We start from the raw sequence: 24,127 nt of genomic DNA on the forward strand, positions 1-24,127 counted from the left end.
CGTGAATGGGGAAAGAAAGGAGGCAATTCTGAGAAGTTTACAGATACCAAAACTTTGAAGTATTTAAAATCATGCTTTCGTGATTTTGACTGTTTTAAGGTACAATGCTTTGAATACTAGTAAAAACACCAGTCACAGTATAAAGTGCCTTCGTGATCATCACAAGCCAGCATCAGGTATCTCTCTGAGTAAATTTAAAGATTAAAGGGCGTAACTGCCCCTTGATTTCCCAGGGCTGCTGTTTCCCCAACATTTCCTGGGATTCTTTCCAGGTCTACTCCCTGTCAAAGCAGTGAGATCTGTAAAAGCTCTTCTGGGTTATCCATGGTCAGTTTTTCTAGAGCTTTCCAATGGAGATGCGCCTTCTAAAGCCTGGCCTGCCCTTTCACATCTGCATGACTCAAGCAGCCAGGTCATGAACATAATCGGGTATCTAAGTTTATTGTTGCTGAAATTATAAATTTAAGCTTCAAAATGCACAGTGGAGAAATATGTTGTCATCACTCACAAGCAAAAATCTGAATATACCTTTAAACTTCTCTCTTTCCCTTTTCGATCTTGGAAAATTCAGCCTTTTCTTACCTCCCCATTCTCCCCTCCTCCATCCCCAGATTTGAGAGTTACTGGTAAGAGTCACCATCCCATTTAAACTGTGGCATATGGTATATAATATATATTAATGTAGGCAAAGCGAAATAGTACAGGACCATTTCTCCTGTGAAACGACTGAAGCCATCCTCACGACCCCTAAGGCAAATAAACAAGCTGGCCTAACAATACAAGAGGTTGCAGATTTTCCTTTCCTTGTTGCCATGCCAACCACTCATTGCTCTGGCTGCCATTTCCCTGAGCTCCACAGAGAGGAGTGTGCTGAGCAGTTATTTAGCATTCAGGGCGGATCTGCAGAAAAGCACACAGCCTCACTGCAAAGTGTCTGGGCCTGGCGGCGCCGATGGATGAGGACAGAGATTGGGGATCTTTTCAATGTTTTCCTTCGAAAGGTTAGGCATCGGGGGCTAGAAAGAGTGAGAAAGACAAGGATTGATAGAAAAGGCATGAGGTTTGTATTTGTCACGTTTGCTTTGTCCTATGTGGTCTCTATACTATTTGAAGGCAGGTTTGGAGAATTGGCTTCAATCATATGTGACTTGTCTTGTTGGTAAATAGAAGGATCTGAACCTAACTGGGGGCTAGCTTGCATGGACATTGTAATAAAGAACTGCCTCTCTTAATCTTGGTTAAGGTATGAGCTTGTTTGTAGCAGGTATTGCTAACTAGAGCTTATAATGTTTTACAAATTAGAAGAAAAGACAGGTACCAGATACAGTTGTTTATTTAAATGTGCAGTTAGAGGATAGTTCTTCCTATAAAAAATTACCTTATATCTTTCTTTGCTCTTAAGCCGAAGTCTTAGAGTAGAATGTGATTGTCTTAAGCTGGTAATTATGAATCAAAATTTAAGGAAAACTTGGTTTCTCTAGACTCCTTTTAACTAAACCCAATGATGCAACAAATAAAACATGATTTTATTCCTTAGAATTTTAATTGCCTACAAACACTTTGAGTTGTGAAGAGCAAGGCTCGATGTAACACAATATAATATGATATTTTAAAATTAAGATTAATTTGCATACGCATTTACTTCCATGTATGGTCCTCCAGAAAATTCCTCCCATGAACTTGTGGAAATCATTCTCTTTTCTTTACTGTCTTGTTTTGTGTTAAATGTCAGAACCACGTCACAAACACTTAAAAAAACCTATTTTATCATTTGGTTTGGTCCACTGACACTTTGAAAAATTGTGTTGAATTTGAATATTAATCAATGCAACAGATTTGAGCTAAGAATAATTCAGAACTACTTGTAAAAATTATTGTCTCGCTTGTTTCTAGATGTAAATATAATTTAATACCATTGTAGTTTTTACTTGAGCCTTTCTCCTAATCCTGTATTTTTCAGACCTTATCAAATTTTCTCCTAATTTGCTGTCATGGTGGGTCATCATATTTTTCTTTTAATATATTCCAATTATTTGAGGTTTTAAAAATCTCCACTAAGAGAAGATCTCTAAGCAGTTCGTAAAATCTTTTTTATTTGTAGTGAGTAGATGACAGTAATCAGTCATGGAAACAAGTTTTCCTTGATTCATTTTTCAACCCTCTAAGCCCATGTTTTGGTTAGGATTATGCACAGCCTTTATCTGTCCCTTGTTCAATTTCTAAGCATTCTCTCCTCACAAAAGAGAAAAGACAAAAAAAAAAAAAAGATGAGAAAAACTTTAATACTAATTTGGAACAAATAAATTTCCCTAATATCTGGGGAATATATTCATCATCAATCAATAATGTGTTTTTTGAAAAGTATGATGTATATATAAATTGATTATATCGCTTGTATATACCTGAGAAAAATATCTGTCTCTGTATACCAAATACCCCCTTGAAGGTTGGCTTCAGGTTTGAACTTATTGCTGTTGGGAGGTTAGTAGGCCGGGGAGTACCTAACCGTCATCACACCTCCCTCTTTTCTCCCCAAGCTACTTGAGATGAACTGACTTTCTGCTCCAGTATATCAAGCCCTCTTGCTCCCTCACACTTCACTGCACCTTAGCACGTTACGTAAAACACTGCTTTGACTGTCTGGGGAGCCTGGAAATTCATACCAGGAGCAGATGAACAGAACAACTGGTGCTGCATTGCAGACCTGGTAGTTTAAGCATGATCTGACTTGGCATCATGAGTCCCTGGGGGAAAAGGACACGGAACGCTCGCTGCCCTCTCACTGTGTTACTCGCCTCACAGAATGAGTCACCGTTCAACAACCCTCAGAGAAAATACAGTTCTAAAACCAGCCAAGCTGATAAACAGAGAAAGAGGAAAGCATATGTCCTAGGCTCTCATGGCAACTTTTAGCAAATATGCAAATGGTAGGTGGTTATTAGAACACAGAAATAAGAGTTAAATATCCGCTTTTACAGTTGATTTCAGCAAAACTCAAACTTCAGAAGATATTAGGCAAAATGGATACCAAGGGAGGAATCAAGGTTCAGAGAAAAATCATGTATAATAGAGATGATTCAGCTTCAGCAGCCTGAAAATTAGACTCAATATTTTCAGTCCAGATTTTGTGTTTGGAAACATAGGTCAAAGTGGTGCTGGGAGCTGAGCACCTCTGATTCTTGCATAAGTGACTTTAGCATGAATGGTCAGTCCTTTTATTGAACTGACAATCTTCTCTTTTGCAAACAAAGATAATTTGCCCAAGCAATCTGTTATGGTTTCATTCGTGTGCGGCATCGTGAAACAAGTGATGGAAAAATATTTTGAAAGGGTACATACAACAGAAGAGATTATCAGAAGTCCATGATCAAAGATCCAGAGCTGATTCATTTTATTCTCTCAAATGAATCTCGTCTTCTTTCAAATATCCCCATGTACCATGTTTATATCTTGCTAATAATAGCATTGATCATATCAAAACATTTTACTGAGGTTACTTGTTACTTGTTTTAATCCCCATCACTAGGTTCTAAGTGTTTTGAGGTAGAAGCTGTGCTTCATTCATCTTCATGTTCCTTCTGGTATATAATGCAATGCTTATGTTCCATAGTAGGTGCTAATAAACATTTTTTGAAGTGAGATAAAGAAAGAGAGCGTTAGTATCCATGTTCGGTTTTGAGAATGGAAATCACATCAACAAAATGGGGCTACAAAAATGACACCACAGTGTAAGCAATACATTTGTGGGAAAGATGATGTTACAAAGGAATACTGGAACTAAAGAGGCAGATGGAGGAACAACGAGAGGAGGCTAGATTCAAAGTAAAGACTATAGAACTTGATTAGGACAATCAAGTAGGAACTCTGAAATATGGTTATAAAGGGCATGTCATGGAGGGATATAGCAGAAGACTTGATATGTTCTGAAAATAGGAGTGAAGGTTTGAAGCAAAGAAAGAAAATATATCTTTGACTTAAGATAGCAGTAAGACATTTGATTAGAAATATTGTCTTGATGATGAAAACAGCTGAACTGGGAAGAATATGAAAAAACAGGATAAATGACCTTTCTAAGAGACATCAATAATCTAACAGCTAAGAAGTATACAGATATTGAACAACTTTTCTTGTTCATTCCTGCAAAATTGAGCCTCATGTAATAGAGTTGGCCTCGATAGAAAATGATACCGAAATATCTTGCAAACAAAACGAAAATGCACGTCTTTGTTGATCCTATCCTCTGGCTGTAAGGTAAGGATTGCCTCACTGCTATAGATCAGGAGGTCACATAAATTTCATTTCTGACAAATGGACAAACTGAATCTTAAAGTAAATTGCTGTTCTAAATCATAGACTTAATTATACTTCTGTAAAGGAATATACCAGTATTGTCTTGGAGAGATGTTATGTATCCTGCTTTTGAAGGTTAACCTGAATAAAATATCACCAATGTTCTTTTTTACTCTACTTCATCTGTGAGTCTATAAAATTATTTGAAAATGATAAGTTCTTAGGTAATAAACAGCATTTCCCTATTGAATAACAGGGATATTTATTCACTAACTTTAGGGAAAATGTTTCCATTTCAATTAGATATACTTCTCTAGTTTTGTTATTTTAAAAAATGATAAAAGCTGTTCATAATCGATAATTCTTTTCTTTTTGACATATTAAAATGAAAGATGCTCCCATTTACATTTTCTAATTCTAATCATTAATTTTTTCAGTATTTAAAGGACTTTCTTTTTCTCCAAGGAGGAAAATAATAAAATGACAAGAAAAACAACTTACTAATACTTTTATAAGCAATTTTTGAAATGAATCAATTCATTGGATACTTTTTCTCCTTGTTGCATTTTGCATGTTGCTATTCTTTATCTTAAAGCCAAATTATAGTTTTCTCTTTCTTTAAAAATTATCTATTGGCTGTTTTTCTCATCGGCTTGAAAAACCAAGGTTTGTGACTAATGCACTGAAAAGATTGGAATAAACCTACTCCCCTGAGAGCTTTACCAGAATTGCCTTTTCTCAAAAAAAATTGCACTTATTTGGCCTAAGTCACAAAGCATGTAAGATAGTTCCTCCAGGCCAGTTCTCACCCAGTTCTTATGTCTTGATTGTAGTAAAACAAGAAACAGAGAAATGGGTTTGAAGCAAATACAGATGCCACTTTCAAAAGTCACATTTTAGGAGAGGAAGTTCATTCAATCAAGATAACAGTGATTTCTGACCTCGTGAAAATATCTGCTCTCCGACCTAAGAAAAATTTACTACTTGAAATGCTTTTGGACCACAGTGAACTTGAACATATGATCTGAATGCTGTATTGAAAACACTGCTCAAGGATTTGGCTGTTTTGGTGACATATGTTTCCTTTCTAGTTGGATTTCACTGTTTATGAGTGAATTGAAGCTACCCTAGCTGAAAATTTAGCGTCTTAGGATTGGAATCACCAGAGAATGTTGATTTATTTTTTTTAAGTGAAGGAATAAAAACCTCCCAAATTATGTTTAAATTTTTTAAAGTAAATTTTAAAATAATGAGCATTTCTTCAATTCTAACTAGAAATGCTTGAGTCTCCTATGCTCAAATAATGGTGTCTCAACTCTCCCTTATGTTCTCTGATGCAAATGGGTGTGAAAAAAACTATAAATACAAAATGCCTTTCTTCGTTAGGTCTGTGGAAAATGTTAGAAGGTATTTTTAATATATATTTGATTAAAATGTCAAGGTGTTTCTTTTGTTTTTTTCTATAAAATTTTAACTATAATGCTTCAAATAATATAATGATTGCATTAAAACTGCACTTCTCTTCCCATAGCTTTTGATCACCTTGTTACTGTCAGACCAAGTCAGCCCTATTTCTGCGTTTCATGTTGCGTTTCAGAATTATCCAAGAAAAAAAAGAACAGAAACCACAAAGTTCCCTGGTTTCATAAGAGTTCTTACTTATACAACAAACTTCTCTTTAGGAAATCAGACCCAAACACAAGCTCAAATAAAACATTTTTGAAGGGTGGAGGACCTCTGTGAAAGTTGGGAAGGGGAGTGACTGATAATGTAGCAGGGGAATGAAAATGAATCAGAGAAACCAAGCTATTTTTGGTCATATTCTTAGAACCAAAACTTGGTCAGCCTCTTCATAATCAGGGCTATTGTATATGAAATATTGAAATTGTAATTTCATTTTGAAAAAAATACAAGTACTGATTTAGAAATTTTTTTTATATGTCAGGAAGAAAATAATAGATATTTTCATAGTAAATTGAATTTTCATTGCCATATTTTACTAAGAAAAATTCAGGACCTTTTTAGGAAACTTGAATTTTCATATCATCAGGAAGCCCTTAAAACTCTTCCCTAGGACTGTGTCTTTTATGCCAAATGAAGCTCTGTGGTTTTTGACTTTGCATAGCGTATGATTACAGTAGCATCTGCCAATCCGAAGCTAAATTATGAAGTAAATAGAACTTGCCTTGAGCACCTTTCCATTTGCTTCCTGAATCCTATTTCTTCATTTTCTTCAGGTTGTCAGCAGTCACCTGTAGATACCACATATGCCCAGGATCCCACTCTCAATGCCATTTGCAAAGCGCAGTTGCCTTGCCCCATGTTAGGCTACCTACCTAGCTAGCATTACATTCTTACATTTTTCTCAACACTGCCACTCCATCAAAATTGATCTGCCTTTCTCTTTCTGCTGCATTTCTACAGTAGAACAACCAGAGCTATTGCCATAATGAGTTACAATTTTATGCTTCCTAGATATTGTTTGCTTTCTGATATAAAGCGTCAGTGTCTTCAAATAAAGAATGAATATTTTGACAGTTTTAAGTGTGATATATCACCCTTGGCACCCACAATTGGCAAGTATTTCTAGAGGTGTGCTTGGTAACAATGAGACCCACTACACAGAGAAGAGGTATGGACTGAAATAAGTAAACAACATTGAAGCAAAATCATCAATGTAAAATTTTATTTCTTTTTTTTTTTTTTTTTTTGCGGCACGCGGGCCTCTCACTGTCGTGGCCTCTCCCGTTGCGGAGCACAGGTTCCGGATGCGCAGGCTCAGCGGCCATGGCTCACGGGCCCAGCCGCTCTGCAGCATGTGGGATCTTCCCGGACCGGGGCACGAACCTGTGTCCCCTGCATCGGCAGGCGGACTCTCAACCACTGCGCCACCAGGGAAGCCCTAAAATTTTATTTCAACAGATCCCTAAGGGACATTTACTAAAGTAGGATTTGTATGTTATTTTAAAATTTCTGAAGATAATTTTGAAATTACTATTATTGTTCTTGTTTGTCTTAACATAATGAACTTTTGTATCCCATGATTGGAGAGAAATTCATTTAATAGTATTTTCCATGGGATGTATTAATCCAGAACACAAAAGAAAATTTTATTCTAGAATAATTTTTGGCATAAAGAAATTTTAAAATTATATTAAAGTCTTTGCTTTTTAAATACTATCATAATAGTACAAATATAACATTGGACCTAACACTTATTTTCTTACTTTAAAAAATTATTTTCTCACTTGCAAAGTCTATTGATTTTGCTTCTCAGAGACCGTGGAAAAAAGTCTTTAACTATCAACAGTTGTGCTTGTTTGGAATTTTTCCAGAGAAGTGGTCCTTCTCTCAGGTTGTGACTGAGCTTAATTTAACAAACATTAGTAAAGGATAAAAGAAGGATGACTCAAAATTATCTTTCTTCTCATTTTTTTAAATTTTCTTTTTCACCATAGCATTTTAGTTTTCAGAATTTCACAATGTAATTAATTCCATTGTCCCTTTACCCACAGTATAATTGAAACATTGTTCTCAGGTTATATATATTCAGTTATAATTGGAAAATTCTAAAGAATTACCATGTGCACATAGTGACTTAAAGTCTGCCAAGTCCTTTTAGGACTGATATAAAGAGAATATTTGTGGACAATATTTTATATAGCTCCAATGGCAAAATAGGCAGTTGTAGAAGATGGAGAATCACTTATTTAAAATATTTACAGGGCTTCTCTGGTGGCGCAGTGGTTGCGAGTCCGCCTGCCGATGCAGGGGACAAGGGTTCGTGCCCCGGTCCGGGAAGATCCCACATGCCGCGGAGCGGCTGGGCCCGTGAGCCATGGCCGCTAGCAGTGAGAGGCCCGCGTACCGCAAAAAAAAAAAAAAAAAAAAAATTTACAGTTCATGAGAGACTGGCTAAGAAGAAAGCACATAAGGTAGATGCTGTTATGTTGCTATTTGCACGTTCATTCTCAGAATGATGTTAGGACTAGAGGCTTAAGCAAACTGTAATTACACAGAAGTCATGTTGGTTTCTCTGTTTGCTGATTGAATGTACCCTGTGATGTATTGTGAACAAAGTGATTTTCTCATCACATAGTTCCTAAATTCCGTATGCTTCTAGGTCACAAGGCCTCCAAAGATTTACTTAAGTTATTATGCTGGGGATGAGTAAACAAAAGGTAGCTAAGCCGGTGATTTTTACCATTTTATTGTAACAGTTTTTCCCTAGATGAAATATTTAAATTAATAGAGGTAACTAGTAAAGACTCTTCCTGGTGTATGGAGCACTTATACTTTAAAAGTTCACTCCAGTGATTTTTTTTGGAATCTAGAATGTTTTTCCATTTTTCCATTGTATACTCTGCCTCAGACACTCCTAGGTTTTGCAACTGTAGGAGCAATGATTTCCCCATATGAAATCTTAGACTTGCGCCTGGTGCCCAAGTCCTTTGAGGTACCCAAATACAGATGAAGCTTTGAAGACATGGAGAGACCCTTATGTGCATGAATGATGGCACATACGTAAATTCACACACAAACATATACGCAAAATTCACACACACACATTCACATAAGCACGCATGTGCGCAAGTGCTGTTCTGCACACACAGTACATTTTGTATTGTTTATCCCACAGTTACTCTAAGGATGAATTTTTTCAAGCTCTCTTAGTTTTATTGATATTTCACCTTTTCATTAATGTTATTAATAATGTCTCATGCTACATTCCTTCAAGAGTGTGATGTGTTCAAGACAATGCAGAAGGTAATCCAAATTCGCAAAGTCTACAAGAAGTAGTACATTTGTAATGGTTTTGACAGAATGCAAAACTGAGCGTTTCAAAGCTCTAAAAGCATTTTATCAATTCCCTCAGTGCCTTAATTATTGTATTCAATTTATTAATATTAAGCTATTTGAAATTTTCAGAGGGGCATATTCCCCAAGACATTTCTTTCTCAAATTAATTTAAGATCAATAAAATATTACCAGCTGATTTAATTAGTAAATGTTTAATATATGAAGTACAAACAACAATATAAGTATACACACATTACCATATTGGGATCCCCCAATACCAACAACAGCACAAATCTTTAACTAGAATATATAAGTATAAAGCTAGACCATATTTGCTTACTATATTTCTTCTGCTGTACCCTTAAAATTACAAGTAAAATTTTCCAGTAGGTACTATTTTTGATCCATGCTTTGCTTTTCTAATTACTTTTGATTGCATACTATAATATCCTTAACCTACAGTATCCTTTCACTGATAACCATCTTAATTTACTAAGCCTTTCCCTTTGACTAAATTTAAATGTTAGGCCAATTCTATCCAAGTTCTAAAAATTTCATTTGAGTAAATTAAATTGTCAGTCTAAACAAGGTTATGGATTTAAGCACACAGGTTGAAATAGGAAAAAAGAGAGAGCGAAAGAGGGAAAATTCTCCTATAATCGTACACCGTACTCCTAATCCTAGCCCAGATGCATCTCAGAAGAGGACCATATGAGTGACTATGGTGAGATCAGCTAAAATCTGTGGCCATTACTAGAAAAATCTTAAAAAACAAAGCCATGCCCTTCAATGAGACTGCCCCGCTTTCAAGCACAATTTAAATGTAGGAACACCATGTCTTACTCATGTTTGTAGCCCCCGTAATGACTAAGCATAGTTCCATCGTCTATAGTGGATGCGATATAAATTCTCTTAAATTTAAGTACCTATCAGAATGAACTTTGTGCAATCATGATCGTGTATCTTAAATGCATTTATCTCCATAGATTAACTTTACTGCAAAAGCATTTCCCCCCATAGATTAAATTTATCCTGGTTTTAGTCAGTAAATCTTAGGAAGAAATCTTTGAAAAAGCTGGTATGCAGAGATCTACAGCTGTAGTGTTGGCCAGGGTGACCCTTTGGAATCAATGGGAGTCTGACTAGCGAGGGATATGCCAACACTGGCCTCTTTAATAAGTGCTAAGTTGCCAGAGAAACAAACAAAACAACAACAACAAAAATCCCCTCTGCTCTTTTAATTTCCTTCATCACCAGTTGATTACAGGAAATAGCTTCAGAGAGAATATTTACTCTCCAAATTAAGCAAGGAACTTTCCTTCTTTCCCTGTTTTTATGAATTTATCTAAGGTATTTGTTTGGCAGAGCGCTTCGCTTCGAACACAGTGCTTTCCTTGTTGACTAGTTTCCATCAGCAGCAGCAATTAGCATCGGTTTCCTAGGCAACCATTCTGTACCCTACTGAGAAAAACCTTTCCTTGACAGGAGCGTTCTAAAATTGTTTTGTTTTCCTTCTTTCACAAGTGTACGGTAGGCTTACTTGTCATTTCTTTTAACACAGCACTATTATGCTTATTATTCTTAAAAGCAGAAACACTTGCTGGCTTTTATATTCCATGTGGTTCAATTTATTGTCGATGTCTCTTACTTTTCTCTTAAACAACCTGAAAGAAATCAACAAAAATATGTTCTCAAGCATATGCCAACTTGCTTGGATTTTTTGTTCACAGTCTAACTCATGAGGCTTTACATGTTCAAGTAATTACAGCTGGTTCTGATGAAAACCCAAAAGGTACACATTCAAAAATCAGACTTCTGTGCATACCAACAATGTCCTGTGTTGCTCAGGACAAAGTTGGAATTGTCAGGACCACTGAGAAAGTTTCAACTCCATTGTTTTTGTTATAAATCAATGAAACAATATTGATAGATTAACAAAATAACTAAATTAAAAATAGGTGCTAAAAACTGGTTCTGAGACTGGCAACAAAATTTGATGTGATAAAATAATGTGACCCAGCAGAGCAGAGCAGTGGTGTAGCATGAATCAGCATCATGGAAGAAAACAGAGGGCTGCAACCCAACTGTAAATGCTGAATAGTATGGTACAAGGGTAGAGTAAAATTTACTTTATCATTTTAGTTTAAATAATAAGTGGCAGGAGCCTGGTAGAGTCTGTTAGACAGTGACCCAAAATTCAGGCAAGAAGGTACTCACTGGGAAAAATGAGAGAATCGTCCTAATGTATATAACAGAAACTCTCAGGTCTTTACCTACATTTTGCAATCAAATGATGACAGTAGACTTGGTGATAACAAGACTGTAAAAGTGATTAAAACAGTAATATGTAATTTAAATAAGCACTTGATATATAAATTTCATTTAATTGTCAGAACATACCAAAAGATGCGTATCACTTCTATTCCCCTTCACAGATGGGGAAACTAAAGGTTAGAGAGATTGTCACTTACTTGCAGATAGTAAGAGATAAAGAGAGAATTTTATTCCAGATTTTCTGACACCAGAATCTACCATGATATAAAATATTTGTACTGCACTGACGAAAATCAAAGTGATATTCAAATGAGACAGTAAATTGCCTTTATCCATTATTTTGCCAGTTTTCCAACCTGGAAAATGTGTTACTGTGTGGATTAAATAATATTGACAGGAAATAAAAGTGCCTAGTGTAGCAACTTGTTTAATAACCTTGTTTTGCAGTATGATGCTTATTCATGATTTATGATAATGTAAGTTTCTTAGCATCATATCTTTGAGATATTATCAAGTAGGTTTCTGTGGATAAGAGCATGTCTCAATTAGTTGCTTCTTTTTTTTTTAATATAAATTTATTTATTTATTTTTGGCTGCATTGGGTCTTCGTTGCTGCGCACGGGCTTTCCCTAGTTGCAGCGAGCGGGGGCTACTCTTCGTTGCAGTGCGCAGGCTTCTCATTGTGGTGGCTTCTGTTGTTGCGGAGCACAGGCTCTAGGCGCGCGGGCTCAGTAGTTGTGGCTCACGGACTCTAGAGCGCAGGCTCAGTAATTGTGGCGCACGGGCTTAGTCGCTACACGGCATGTGGGATCTTCCCGGACCAGGGCTCGAAGCCAATGCAGGGGATTCTTAACCACTGAGTCAACAGGGAATTCCCTCAATTAGTTTCTTATACCTATTTACTCTTATTGGTGTATATGCTTCCACCAATATATTTATCCAATAACAAGAAAAAACATTCTTCTTTCCAGAATTCAATTCCGTCTACTGAGGACTGCTTTGATCCTCTTGTGAATACTGACCCCCTATCTGTTATCCAGAATACATTTACAAGACAGACTTCACTTCTTACATGTAGCTGTTTATCTATATAGTGATGATATGATATCACCTGTTGCTCTATTCCCTGGGCTGTGTCTTTAAATCCCTTGTTTTATATCAGCTGATAATCAATAACATTATTTAGAGGTTATAAGATGAATTTGTTTTTTAAAAAATGAGGCTTTTAATGTTTTCATTCCAGCTGATTTACAGGGAGATCATTTATCAGATCAATTCCAAGTTATTCATTTGCTTAGGCATGATGGGACTTTACAGCCACATCATGAGCCATTTTTGTATTATTTATAAAAACTGTCTCATTACCATAATGACACTGCTAATAAAATAACACCAAGTTAATACTCAAATGCTGGTTGTAAGGTTTTCACTGAAATTCGAAATCCTTGACATTAACAAAAGAGAGAATAAAACACATATTATACAAGCTCCTTAACTAAGACAATTTCTAACATAGACTAAAAATGTCCACTTCCAGAAAATTTTAGACGTCCAAAAGAAACATAACTGAGCCTTTCAAAATTTCAGATTACAGTAAGATGTGTCATGTTTTCAGCTGTGAAGATCAATGTTAACTTTCAATGAAGTATAATGAATAGTACTTTTTCAATTTATGCATAATCTGTATTCATCTTTAATCTTCTGAACAGCTAAGTCTTATTCAAAATTTTATATGTATAATGTTTGGAAGAAAAAATAACAACACAGAATTAGACTAGAAAGTAGGAAAGGCAATAAGGAGGTAGAACAAGTGAGCAATGAAAAATTAAAATGTCTAATCTCTTAATTACAAAAAGAATGTTTCATGTTGCTAATTGTCCTCAGCAGTAGATAGGGGTTATCATGCCTTTAGGAACACTGTCTAGAAGACAGTCCTAAATTGGGACTTAATGGCTGGAATCTAGAGCTGATGGTAGACCAGAACCTACACAGCCAAAGAAGTGGGTATAAAGCCAGAGAATAAATAATAACATCCCTCTAGCTTTGTCTAGAAAACAACAAGAAAAACAAAAAACTGCCCTTAGCCATCAACATAGATGATTGCAGACTAACCATATTATCTGATATTCATCATAATGATAGCCTAGTTGGGCTGGACCCTTAAGGCATATCACTGTTGTTCTTTCTTTAAAGTAGAAATATAAAGGTAGAAGACTCAGAACAATATATGGCTGAGAGAAAATAAAAAGATCTTGGTAAAGAACTAGTGGGAGATCTTCTTTTTATTTGAGTTCCTTGATGTGCCAGGCCTGTTATATATTTTTGTAATTGAGTTCCTCACAAAAATCTGTGAGATGGGTACTATTATCATTTCCATTTTTTGATTGAAGAATTGAAACTCAGTGAGTTTGAGTAAAATTCCTAGGATGAAGTAACTAGAAAGTAGCAATGCTGGAGTTTATACCCACATTTCTCTGAATTAAAGTCCATGTGACTTTGTCTAATGCACACTATAAAAGACAGTAATCCCCTAGATAGAAAGATAACGATAGATGGGTGGATGGATGGATGGAGGGGTTTAATAAATACTTGTAGAATGAATAAAGAAATTATATATATAATTATAAAATTAAGTACATATATGGGCTTCCCTGGTGGCGCAGTGGTTGGGAGCCCGCCTGCCGATGCAGGGGACACGGGTTCGTGCCCCGGTCCGGGAAGATCCCACATGCCGCGGAGCAGCTGGGCCTGTGAGCCATGGCCGCTGAGCCTGCGCGTCCGGAGCCTGTACTCCGCAACGGGAGAGGCCACAGCAGTAAGAGGCCCGCGTACCGCAAAAAAAAAAAAAAAAAGAAAAAAAAATTAAGTACATATAATTATATATATATATACATATATAATCACACACACATTGTAACTCTTATGTTATCATTTTTATAGGTCTGATTTTGTGACTGCCTTCCTTTATCTTTTGTATATGTTTGACACGTTTACCATTAATCTTCCCTGAACTTTACCTGAACCCTGAGTGAATTTGCTCCTGTTCCAGGAGCCAGGCTGTAACGGTGAGCCTCACTCAGGAGATCTGCTGATTAGGCCTCCATTGCGAAAAGGCCATCCTCCGTGGGGGAAGCTACCATCTCTGCACTGATGACAGCCCTTTCTTAGAGGAAGATTTTTGAATTGACTGGACCAATTGAAACCCCCAGAGCAATCCTATACTCATGTTTTCCTAAATACACTATGAAATGAATATTAGAAAATAGTTATTTTTCTATTTTTAAAGTTTTAGCAGTATTATTTTTCCCCCAAATGGAAGATAACATGTCATGAACTTGACTCCATACAGCCCGTTTGATTATTCTAAAGTAACATTTCTTATAATCTGTTAAATTCTTTTAAAGAAAAAAAATAATCAATTATCCCAAGAATGGGCTAAATTATTTTCTTACTAGTTTTGATTAAATACATACAAATATAAAATCAGCTTATTCAACTATGAAACTCAAACACACTTATAAATTAATGTTCTCTGAAACAACAAAACCAATGAAATTCAAATGTCCTGCCTCTTCCCATCTAAATAAATAATATTGTTTTGCTAAGACTAAACTATCACTCACAAGATATGTGGTACCAGCTGATACAGTGCATTTTATTTCGGTTGGACATGTCTATACTGACTGGAGATAAGTAATGATTCAATTTTCCTTTTACTTATCTCTGTTTAGAATATTTTGAAAGTCTGTACAGTGCCTAATGATGTCATTTGGCCTACACCTCATGCGAATGCATTCTTTATTAAGTTCACCTCTGTTCTCATTAGCCAACAACGTATAAACTAGTTCTCCACGATTTCAAAATTATTCTAAATACAATCTCAAACAAAAAGACTAGAATAATGTAGTATAGCTCAGTTGTAATTTGTTCACATAAACTAGTAGATACTTATTTTTATTGGATTATTTTCCCATTTTAAACAAATTTAATTTATGTTAACTACTCTTAGATCCTGGAAAATTCTTCAGTAGGTACAGAAGAATTTGGAACCCCCATTTAAGAAGTAGTATTCTAAAATGCATCAAAAATTTAAACAAGAATACAATAAATGATATAAATTGGGGGGGTTAAGTTAGTAAATATAGTAACAAGCACAGATTATTTCTGAATTTGTGTAAGCATCATAAACAAGCCTTTCATGTTAATTTTTCATCCTTTCAAAAACTTGTGTTAAGCATTCAATCTGGGTAAAGTTCGATGAGAGAAGCTTCGAGAATTGCAGCAATGACAGAGAGAAGAAAGTCCTTGACTTGGGAAACTTTATATAGTAGTGGAGATAAGGCTTGTGTACTGACACAATTCCATGCAAGATGTATTTACTAAATGCCATAGAGAGATACTAAATTTTGCATACGTGCCAACAAGGAGATGCAGGAATGATCCAGAAGACGCATGGGTTCTATATATGTCCCATTTTCTGCAATTCTTGCTCCACCTCTCCATTATATCCAGTTTTCCATAAAACACCTGTATGCTAGAAGTGCTAAAAATGACTCTTGATTTTTAAAGGTCTGAATTGCATTGAAAATTAATATATGCAAGTGGCAATTCGCAAAACATAAAATAATTCTTTTTGCAATATTATTAAGCAGTGTAAACAACGAAGAGGTGTCTCAAAGTGGATTTAACTTTCTGTAGCCCTTTTTGCAGTATTCTTTCCCATTGAAAATGTCACTTTGGGAGACTAGCCTTTCAGGGATTTTTCAGAGAAACCCTCCCCAGCAACCTGGCTTCATGAAAACACGCAGCCCTTCCTCCTCTTCTGTCCTCCCCACCAAATAGCACAGCAGTTAGTATTCCTTACAATGCTTTGATGATTGTTATTGTCATTTATTTACCTGGAACAACTATGAAAATTTCTGCTCAAACACTAAAATAGAACAAAAATTCTAATAAAATAGTACTGTCTCAGAAATAAAGTATTCATCTTCTTGAGTTAAATTATCTATTACAGTATCTAACATGGTCTACAAGATATATAGGTAGATAGGTAGATGATTAGATAGATAAATAGATAGATAGATAGATAATTACTCACAGATAGATAGATAATTACTCAATCATGGTCAATCACTTGTTACATAGTCTCAAAATATAATCAGGAATGGTAATAGTGTACATTAGATAGATGAATAGACAAGCAGGTCTTAGAGTATGTTTCCTTGGTTCATACCTTTAAAGTTCATATATTTCCATTAGCCATTCACACGACTGCTAGAGAATTTTCTGGTTGTTTCTCCATTAGTCCTTCTGTTCTTCTATTTAAGAGAAAAAACATCATAATAGGAAACCTGGGTTCTAGTGTGTTTGCCTCCATCAGCTGTCTGAACTTGAGCAAATCTCATCAGTATACTCAGCCTTTGTTTCCTCATCTGCAAAATGAGAGGATTTAGGCAAAATCTTCTCTCAGAACTCTTTTAGCTCTAAAATTATGTGATGCTATGAATTAAATTGTATAGTTTAAAACATGCTTATAAGGATGAATTGTATCATTACTATTTGATATTGTAATTATTCTGTGCATTTTTGCAATAGTAAAGAAAAAGATCCTTCCTTGTTGAAACTAAATTGAGTGCAAAGTGTATTGTCTAAAAAATTGCTTTATGAAAAATACTTGGTATATAAATGTATGAAATGAATTTGCCGGAGCCTTGCTTAGAAATTAAAGCTTTTTCAGAAATAATTTTAAGTAGCCTATACATACTTGCTCTTTGGATACTTGAAATTTAAATTAGGACTCCAGCTTCTTAAAATTATACTTCAAACATAAAAAATTATTAAATCAGGGCTTTCCTGGTGGTGCATTGGTTAAGAATCTGCCTGCCAATGCAGGGGACACGGGTTTGTGCCCTGGTCCGGGAAGATCCCACATACTGCGGAGCAACTAAGCCCGTGTGCCACAACTACGGCTCCTGCGCTCTAGAGCCCGTGAGCCACAAATACTGAGCTCGCGAGCCGCAACTGCTGAAGCCCGCGCACTTAGAGCCCATGCTCTGCAACAAGAGAAGCCACCGCAGTGAGAAGCCCGCACACCGCAACGAAGAGTAGCCCCTGCTCGCCACAACTAGAGAAAGCCCATGCGCAGCAACGAAGACTCAACACAGCCAAAAATAAAAATAAACAAAATAAATAATTAAAAAAATTAAATCACACTTAGTTTAGTTTTAGTATTTAAGGCATTTTATAATATACTAATTACTTGAAAATTGGTATTCTAACTATGATATTTATAAGAATGTCTGATTATATGATCTAATCCTATCGTCCTCTGTTTCCTCATCTGAAAGATGGGAGTAGTAATAGTACATAATGCATTAGAATGATGAGAGCAACCACCTTAGCAAAGTGTTTGTCACGTGGTGAGCACTATAATATTTTTAAAATACTGCTTCTCCTGCTATTACTGCTACTGGCTTTAGATAAGAGTGTTTACAGTGCATCCCTTAAGACTATATACATAGGGTATAGTGTCAAGTGGCTATTTAAAAAATCAGAAAGTTAAACATATAGAGACAAATGTATTCAATCAGGTATTCCAGCTTTTAAAATTCAGATAAATGTTGTCCAAGTGGATTGCTTACCCAGAAGCCTGCTTCTCAAGCACTACGGTCTCTGTCATCCTGAGTGGGGTGACGAAGCCTTTCTAGAGGAGGCTGTGTCTAAATGAACCAGCCAGGTAAAAACAGGCAGATCTCCCCCAGGCTGCTTGTGAATGTGTAAATTCCAATCAGGAGCCATAATTTCAATGAAATATTTATTCTAAAATCTTGATTAAAATTATGAGAACAAATCCCTACCCATCCCCTTATCCAGGACAACTTGTTTCTATTAAGGCTATAAGTGGGTTTATTTCCTAGTATGGTACATGTTTTTATATAAAGGTGATGAAAAGTTAAATTCTGTAGAATGTATTTCTAATTTAGAAAATATTTTTAATCTCAAAAGGCTTCTTTCCTTTTTAGTTGATGATATATGGAACATCATTTCCTGAATTTTTTCTGACTAGGTTATATGAAGTTAGCATTGTTAATGGTTCAGCGGATGCCATTTCAGGCCAAAAACTAGTTATCAGGCATCTCACAGACTGATCATTTTAATGATGACCCTCCCTCCCACCCTGGCTTTTTTTTAATGAAACTATTGCACTGACTAGGTTGACTATATGTCATATGGCCTTAAAGATCTTTAAACCATCCACTATCTAGAAAAGTAGTAGCTCTTTAGAAAGAGACCATCTGATATATCATTTCCATGTATTTCACTCAGATTTTATCTTACCAGATTTTTCTTAATCTCTCATGTTCAAACTAATCCCAGATAGTGCTGTTTAATCACAAATTCACATTTTGAAGCATCTTTCGATTTTAAATCATGGTATTTCTGCAAATTAGCATAGAAGATTACTTTAATATACTTTTCTATAAAACTGTAAGAAAACTATAAAAGAGTATTTTAAGTTAAATCTAAAATGAATCCTCTCTTCTCTTAGAATTTGTTTTACTAGGTACAAAATACTACATTGTTTCTGTTTGTATAAACAGTTTTTAAAATTTAAGCTGTCATACAGGTTAATTATTTTTCTTTAGTTCTGTGTTAATTTTGCTTAGCTCCCAGAATGACAACTCCTTTTATTTTCTCTCTCTCTCACTTTTTTTTTTTTTGGTTTATGTGTGTGTGTGTGTGTGTGTGTGTGTGTGTGTGTGTGTGTGTGTGTGTATTTATCTGCAATTTAATAAATTCTGTTGTACTTCTTTGGGAGAAAGACAGTGAAAATAAAATCCTAATTGACTATATTGTTTGATTATTTTTCCTCGTTGCTACCTGTTTTGGATGGCTCATCATTTTATTTTCTTTTGTTACTATTTATTACAGAGGAGGTGTCTGCAAGGATAGTTCAAGTAGTCACGGCGGAAGCTGTAGCAGTTCTGAAAGGTGAACAAGAGAAAGAAGCTCAGCATAAAGATCAGCCTGCAGCTCTGCCTTTAGGTAAATGAGAAAGAGTCTCAGGTCAGGGGCTGTGTCTGCTGCACCCTGATCACAGGATCAAGTCTTCGAGTTCAAAGATAGGCCATATCTCATACTTCATCCCTAACTGTGACATTCATCAAACATCTCTGTTGGGATGTACTGGGATCTATTTGCACCTTTCTCAACAGACTCGTGGTATTTCGGTAGTCTTTAGGACAGTCAACTTATAATTAGACTTTGCCCCTAAATTGCCCTTAATTTTCCTTTTCCAGACCACTGGAAATAGTTATTATAAAAATAAAGCCAGTGCATTTTGATGTCATGGCCCCTACTCGTAAGGAAAATGTTCTAATGCTTTAATTAGAGATGATTTTTTCCCTTTATGAGTTTTCGTTAATTATTGTCTATACTACAGTCTCTATTTGGTCTCCCTGAACAGGCTACACAAAACCTACAGCCAGAGATTGTTAGAATCATCTGTGACATTGTATCTCATATATGGTACTGGTCTTCACTTGGTTCATTTAAGGAAAATGAGATAGCATTTGCCCTCTCACTCCATCACAAGTCAAATGCCCTGCAGGGCCAAACAGGTAATTTAATGGTGCTCACCAAGGAAAACACTCTCAGCCAAAGGCTCCCTGTCCCTACTCTGGATAGACAGATAGATAGATTGATAGATAGATAGATAGATAGATAGATAGATGCTAAATATAGATGTGTGTACACGCAAAGACGCATTAAAAAAGGAAATTCTCTTATGTTCAACATATATGTTTATTTCACAGGTGCATATAACTAACACATTGAAAGGTATGGTTTTTAAAGCCTAAAAATAGTACATATCTATTTTTCTGTCTTTCAATCTAATGTATCCTTAATATTTGATTTTCTGATTAGCACTCCATTGTCTATTAAAAATTAAACAATAAAAATTTCTCCTCTCCCAGAATAATAATTAAAAATAATCTCATAGTCAATAAAATGTTATTTGATTATCAAGGATTATTTTCTTCTAAAACAGAGAGGAAAAAACTTATCTAAAACATTAACCTTCTTTCTGTGGTTTACTTGTATTATTTCAAATAAAACAAAACCCCCCTTTTTAAATTTTTTTTAATTTTTAATTTTTTATACAATTTAAAGGTTACTTTCCATTTACAGTTATTACAAAATATGAGCTATATTCCCCAAACTGTACAATACATCCTTGAGCCTATCTTACACCCAGTAGTTTATAGCTCCCACACCATCACCCCTATGTTGCCCCTTCCCCCTCCTCACTGGTAACCACCAGTTTGTTCTCTGTATCTGTGAGTCACTTCTTTTTTGTTACATTCACTAGTTTGCTATATTTTTTAGATTCCACATGTAAGTGATATACACTATTTGTCTTTCTCTGACTTCTTTCACTTAGCATAATGCCCTTCAAGTCCACCCATGGTGCTACAAATGACAAAATTTCATTCTTTTTTAAAAGAAAAATCTCCCTTTTTAAAAAAAGATTGAGAGCTTCCCTGGTGGCGCAGTGGTTAAGAATCCACCTGCCAATGCAGGGGACACGGGTTCCAGCCCTGGTCTGGGAAGGCCCCACATGCCTCGGAGCAACTAAGCCCATGCGCCACAACTACTGAGCCTGTGCTCTGGAGCCCGCGAGCCACAGCTACTGATCCCGCATGCCACAACTACTAAGCCTGCATGCCTAGAGCCCATGTTCCGCAACAAGAGAAGCCACTGCAACGAGAAGCCCGCACACCACAAAGAAGAGAAGCCCCCGCTTGCCTCAACTAGAGAAAGCCTGCGCACAGCAGTGAAGACCCAATGCAGCCAAAAATAAATAAATAAATAATTTTTTTAAAAAAATTGAAACTTTAAAATATGCCTTAGAAGCCCACAGGGCTTATTTAAAATAAATTTTACCACTGGCCTTGACTGATAAATATTTCCTTTTAAAATCCCTTACCTTCATATGAGTGGTCATAAAGAAGGTAAGGGTCTTGAAGAGGAAAACTTGGAGTTAAATGTGAATGAATTCCATCTTTTAGAACCTTTCTCTCTTTGGTCCTTCTTCATGTGTAGTGCCAAGGCTAGAATATTTCTCAGCTCCCACTAGTACATGTTTCTATCTAAGGTTGCCTCAAGCTGTGACAGCTTCATTTTTCTTTTCTAAGAATACATACAGAGGATGGGTTTCATCATTATCATCAGTGGACAAAATGTTGTTTAAAAAATACATCTCCTAAAATAACTGTGATTAGTTTCCAGATCAAAATGAACAGTAGAGAGCTCTAACATTTTTTTAATCAGTCAAGCCAAATCCGAACTAAAATGGTTGCCTGGGTAGGTTTGAATATAGTAAATTAGGACCAGAATGAAATATTTTATTAATTGAACAAGCAGACACAAATTAATGAGATTAATGATAGAATTTTAGCAGCCATCTCTAATCCATTTTTATGGAGAGGACAAAATGATTTTTTTTTAATATTAAATGCTCTTCTTTTTTTTAGGTTTTCAAAAATAATGTGAACCAGGTAATGGGGCTAAAAATAAGTCAAATGCAGCTTGCTATTGAGTCTTTCCCTGGATTTAATAAAGTGTCCTTTTTACAGATAGCGAAACTGCCTACACATCTACTGGCCTAATAGGATTAATTGTTGTATCTCATTTTTTCGTTTGTTTGCTCTTCAGCAGCTGAAGAGACAGCTAATCTGCCTCCTTCTCCACCCCCATCACCAGCCTCAGAACAGACTGTCACAGTGGAGGAAGGTAAGGCTTGCTGGACTCTGAGGTTTGTCTTCTAATAAGGGTAAATAAACCTCAACCCATAAGTGCTGGACTTCTGTATGGGTTAGTATGTGACCCAGTTTGGGAGCTGTCTGTTTCAAATAGTCAAGAAGAAACAAAGACTTTAATTAAATGTATTATCATTTCTCTATACAAAATCAAAAGTAGATGAATATGGTAAATTAAAAAAGGAAAAATCTGCTCGATAAAAGAAACGATAACTTTGTGTTTAAATTGCTAACTAGAATAACTACAGAGAACCAGTTTACTTCATGTAGAATGTTTTGACAGAGAAGATACAATTTAATTTTATAAGTGACTGAACCAAAATACATTTATTGATGAAATCAACACATTTTTATGGAAGGGTTGGCAGGAACTGTCTCTGTTGTGCTCACTATTGTATTGCCAAGGGCTTCCCCAGGGCATGGCCTGTAGCAAACTCTCAATAAATATTAATGAATAAATGAAGAAGTCAGTGAATGAATCTGATATTGAGAGTAGTGAACTGGAAACTGAGATCATGGCTTCTTTCCTGCTGAGACCTGTTATTGTCCATGAATTTTTTAATGCATTTACTCAACATGGAATGCCATGTCAGCTTTTCAGTTCTCAGTGATGAAGCAGGCAGGCCCCTTTGAAGAATATTCATTTAGAATCTGAGATGAAAGGCGCTATTTAAAAGCAAACTACTATTGGTTCTCTAACTTAGATCAGGTAACTTTTGTCTGTTGTTTGAGAGTTACAGGAGAAGGCAGAAGAAAGCTTTTAAAATATATTGAAAGCTTACTTGTTTCAATATAATTTAGTTTTTGTATACTAAAATCAGAATGTTGATACTTCTCCATTTTATTCATTTATTTCTTCGCTTATTTTTCCTTTTGTTGTCCCTTTTAGAGCTCATTTTGTTGTGCTAAAAATGGAATAATGTCACAAAAGACCCACTGTCTTTTTATAATCTGTAATTAGGTTTGTTTAAAATACTTTTTGAATTCCTAAATGGAGATTATTCTGAATTACTGAACTACTAACTATCAATAAATATAATTTATTTTTGTCACAGATTTATAAACTTAAACCTTTTTTTAGCAAAGTCTTTTTTTTTCTTAAATTGAGGCCTTATTTTCTAATTTTGCTGCCTGATATAATGTTAAACTAAATTAGTCTAAGGAATAAAAGAAAATTTGAGGACTATAAGCAGTGCATATAATCAGTGTCATTATAGCCACTGATTATTAGTTAACTCCCTGAAAATGTGACTTGATCTTTTAATTCATAGATTTGAAAGATCCTTCTTGGCCTTATGTTCTTCTGTTCATTCGGCACATACCTATGAAGCCCAAGGTTCCTTGCACTCTTCAAATTCTAGGTATACACTAGTGAACAAAACAGACATGATCCCTGCTTATAAGAAGCATGCAGTCTGGTGGAGAACAGATATCCAATAAATAAGCTTAGCACTAGGAAGGAAAACAACAGGGAGCTTTAAGATAGAAGAGTAATCTTAGTTTATTGGATGGGGAGAAGACAACTTGGGAGCTGATCTCAGAAGCCTGAGGAGGTGTTGGCCAAGCAAAGGAGGAAAGGGGTATTTTGGGCAGAGGGTCCAGGATGTGCAAGGGCTCTCAGGTGGGCAAGCGCATGAAGTGCTCTAGGAACTGAAGGAGTCCTATGACTAATGTGTGAGAAAGGGTAGAGGATTGAAGGAGCTTGGGAGTAAGCAGCAGCCGACTTCGTTCAGGGACCTGGATTTTACTCTGAATGCAGTAGAAAACCTTCCGTGACAGCTGTGTTTCCCTCAGGTCACTGAAAATGTTTCTGAACCCGTACTTAAAACCTTCCAAGTGTCAGAGAATCCTCTTAGCCCAGAGAAGGGTATGATGTTGACTCCAAAGTCAGCTAGAGGTCATGTAATTTATTCTTCTTACTCTTTTATGGGAGTTGGAGC

The 24,127-nt window shown here is 35.8% G+C and overlaps 1 protein-coding gene across 4 annotated transcripts in view; it reads left to right on the forward strand.

The window, feature by feature from the left end:
- Positions 1-24,127, forward strand: part of MAP2 (microtubule associated protein 2) — a 282,883-nt gene that overhangs the window by 210,279 nt on the left and 48,477 nt on the right. For all 4 annotated transcript variants that reach the window (XM_055089803.1, XM_055089812.1, XM_055089809.1 and 1 more), the window contains exons 6-7: positions 19,297-19,410; positions 22,084-22,161. In XM_055089803.1, coding sequence (XP_054945778.1) covers positions 19,297-19,410; positions 22,084-22,161 — 192 coding nt within the window. The remainder of the gene's footprint in view (positions 1-19,296; positions 19,411-22,083; positions 22,162-24,127) is intronic.

This window comes from Physeter macrocephalus, chromosome 2 (assembly GCF_002837175.3).
Source record: "Physeter macrocephalus isolate SW-GA chromosome 2, ASM283717v5, whole genome shotgun sequence".
Taxonomy (NCBI): domain Eukaryota; kingdom Metazoa; phylum Chordata; class Mammalia; order Artiodactyla; family Physeteridae; genus Physeter; species Physeter macrocephalus.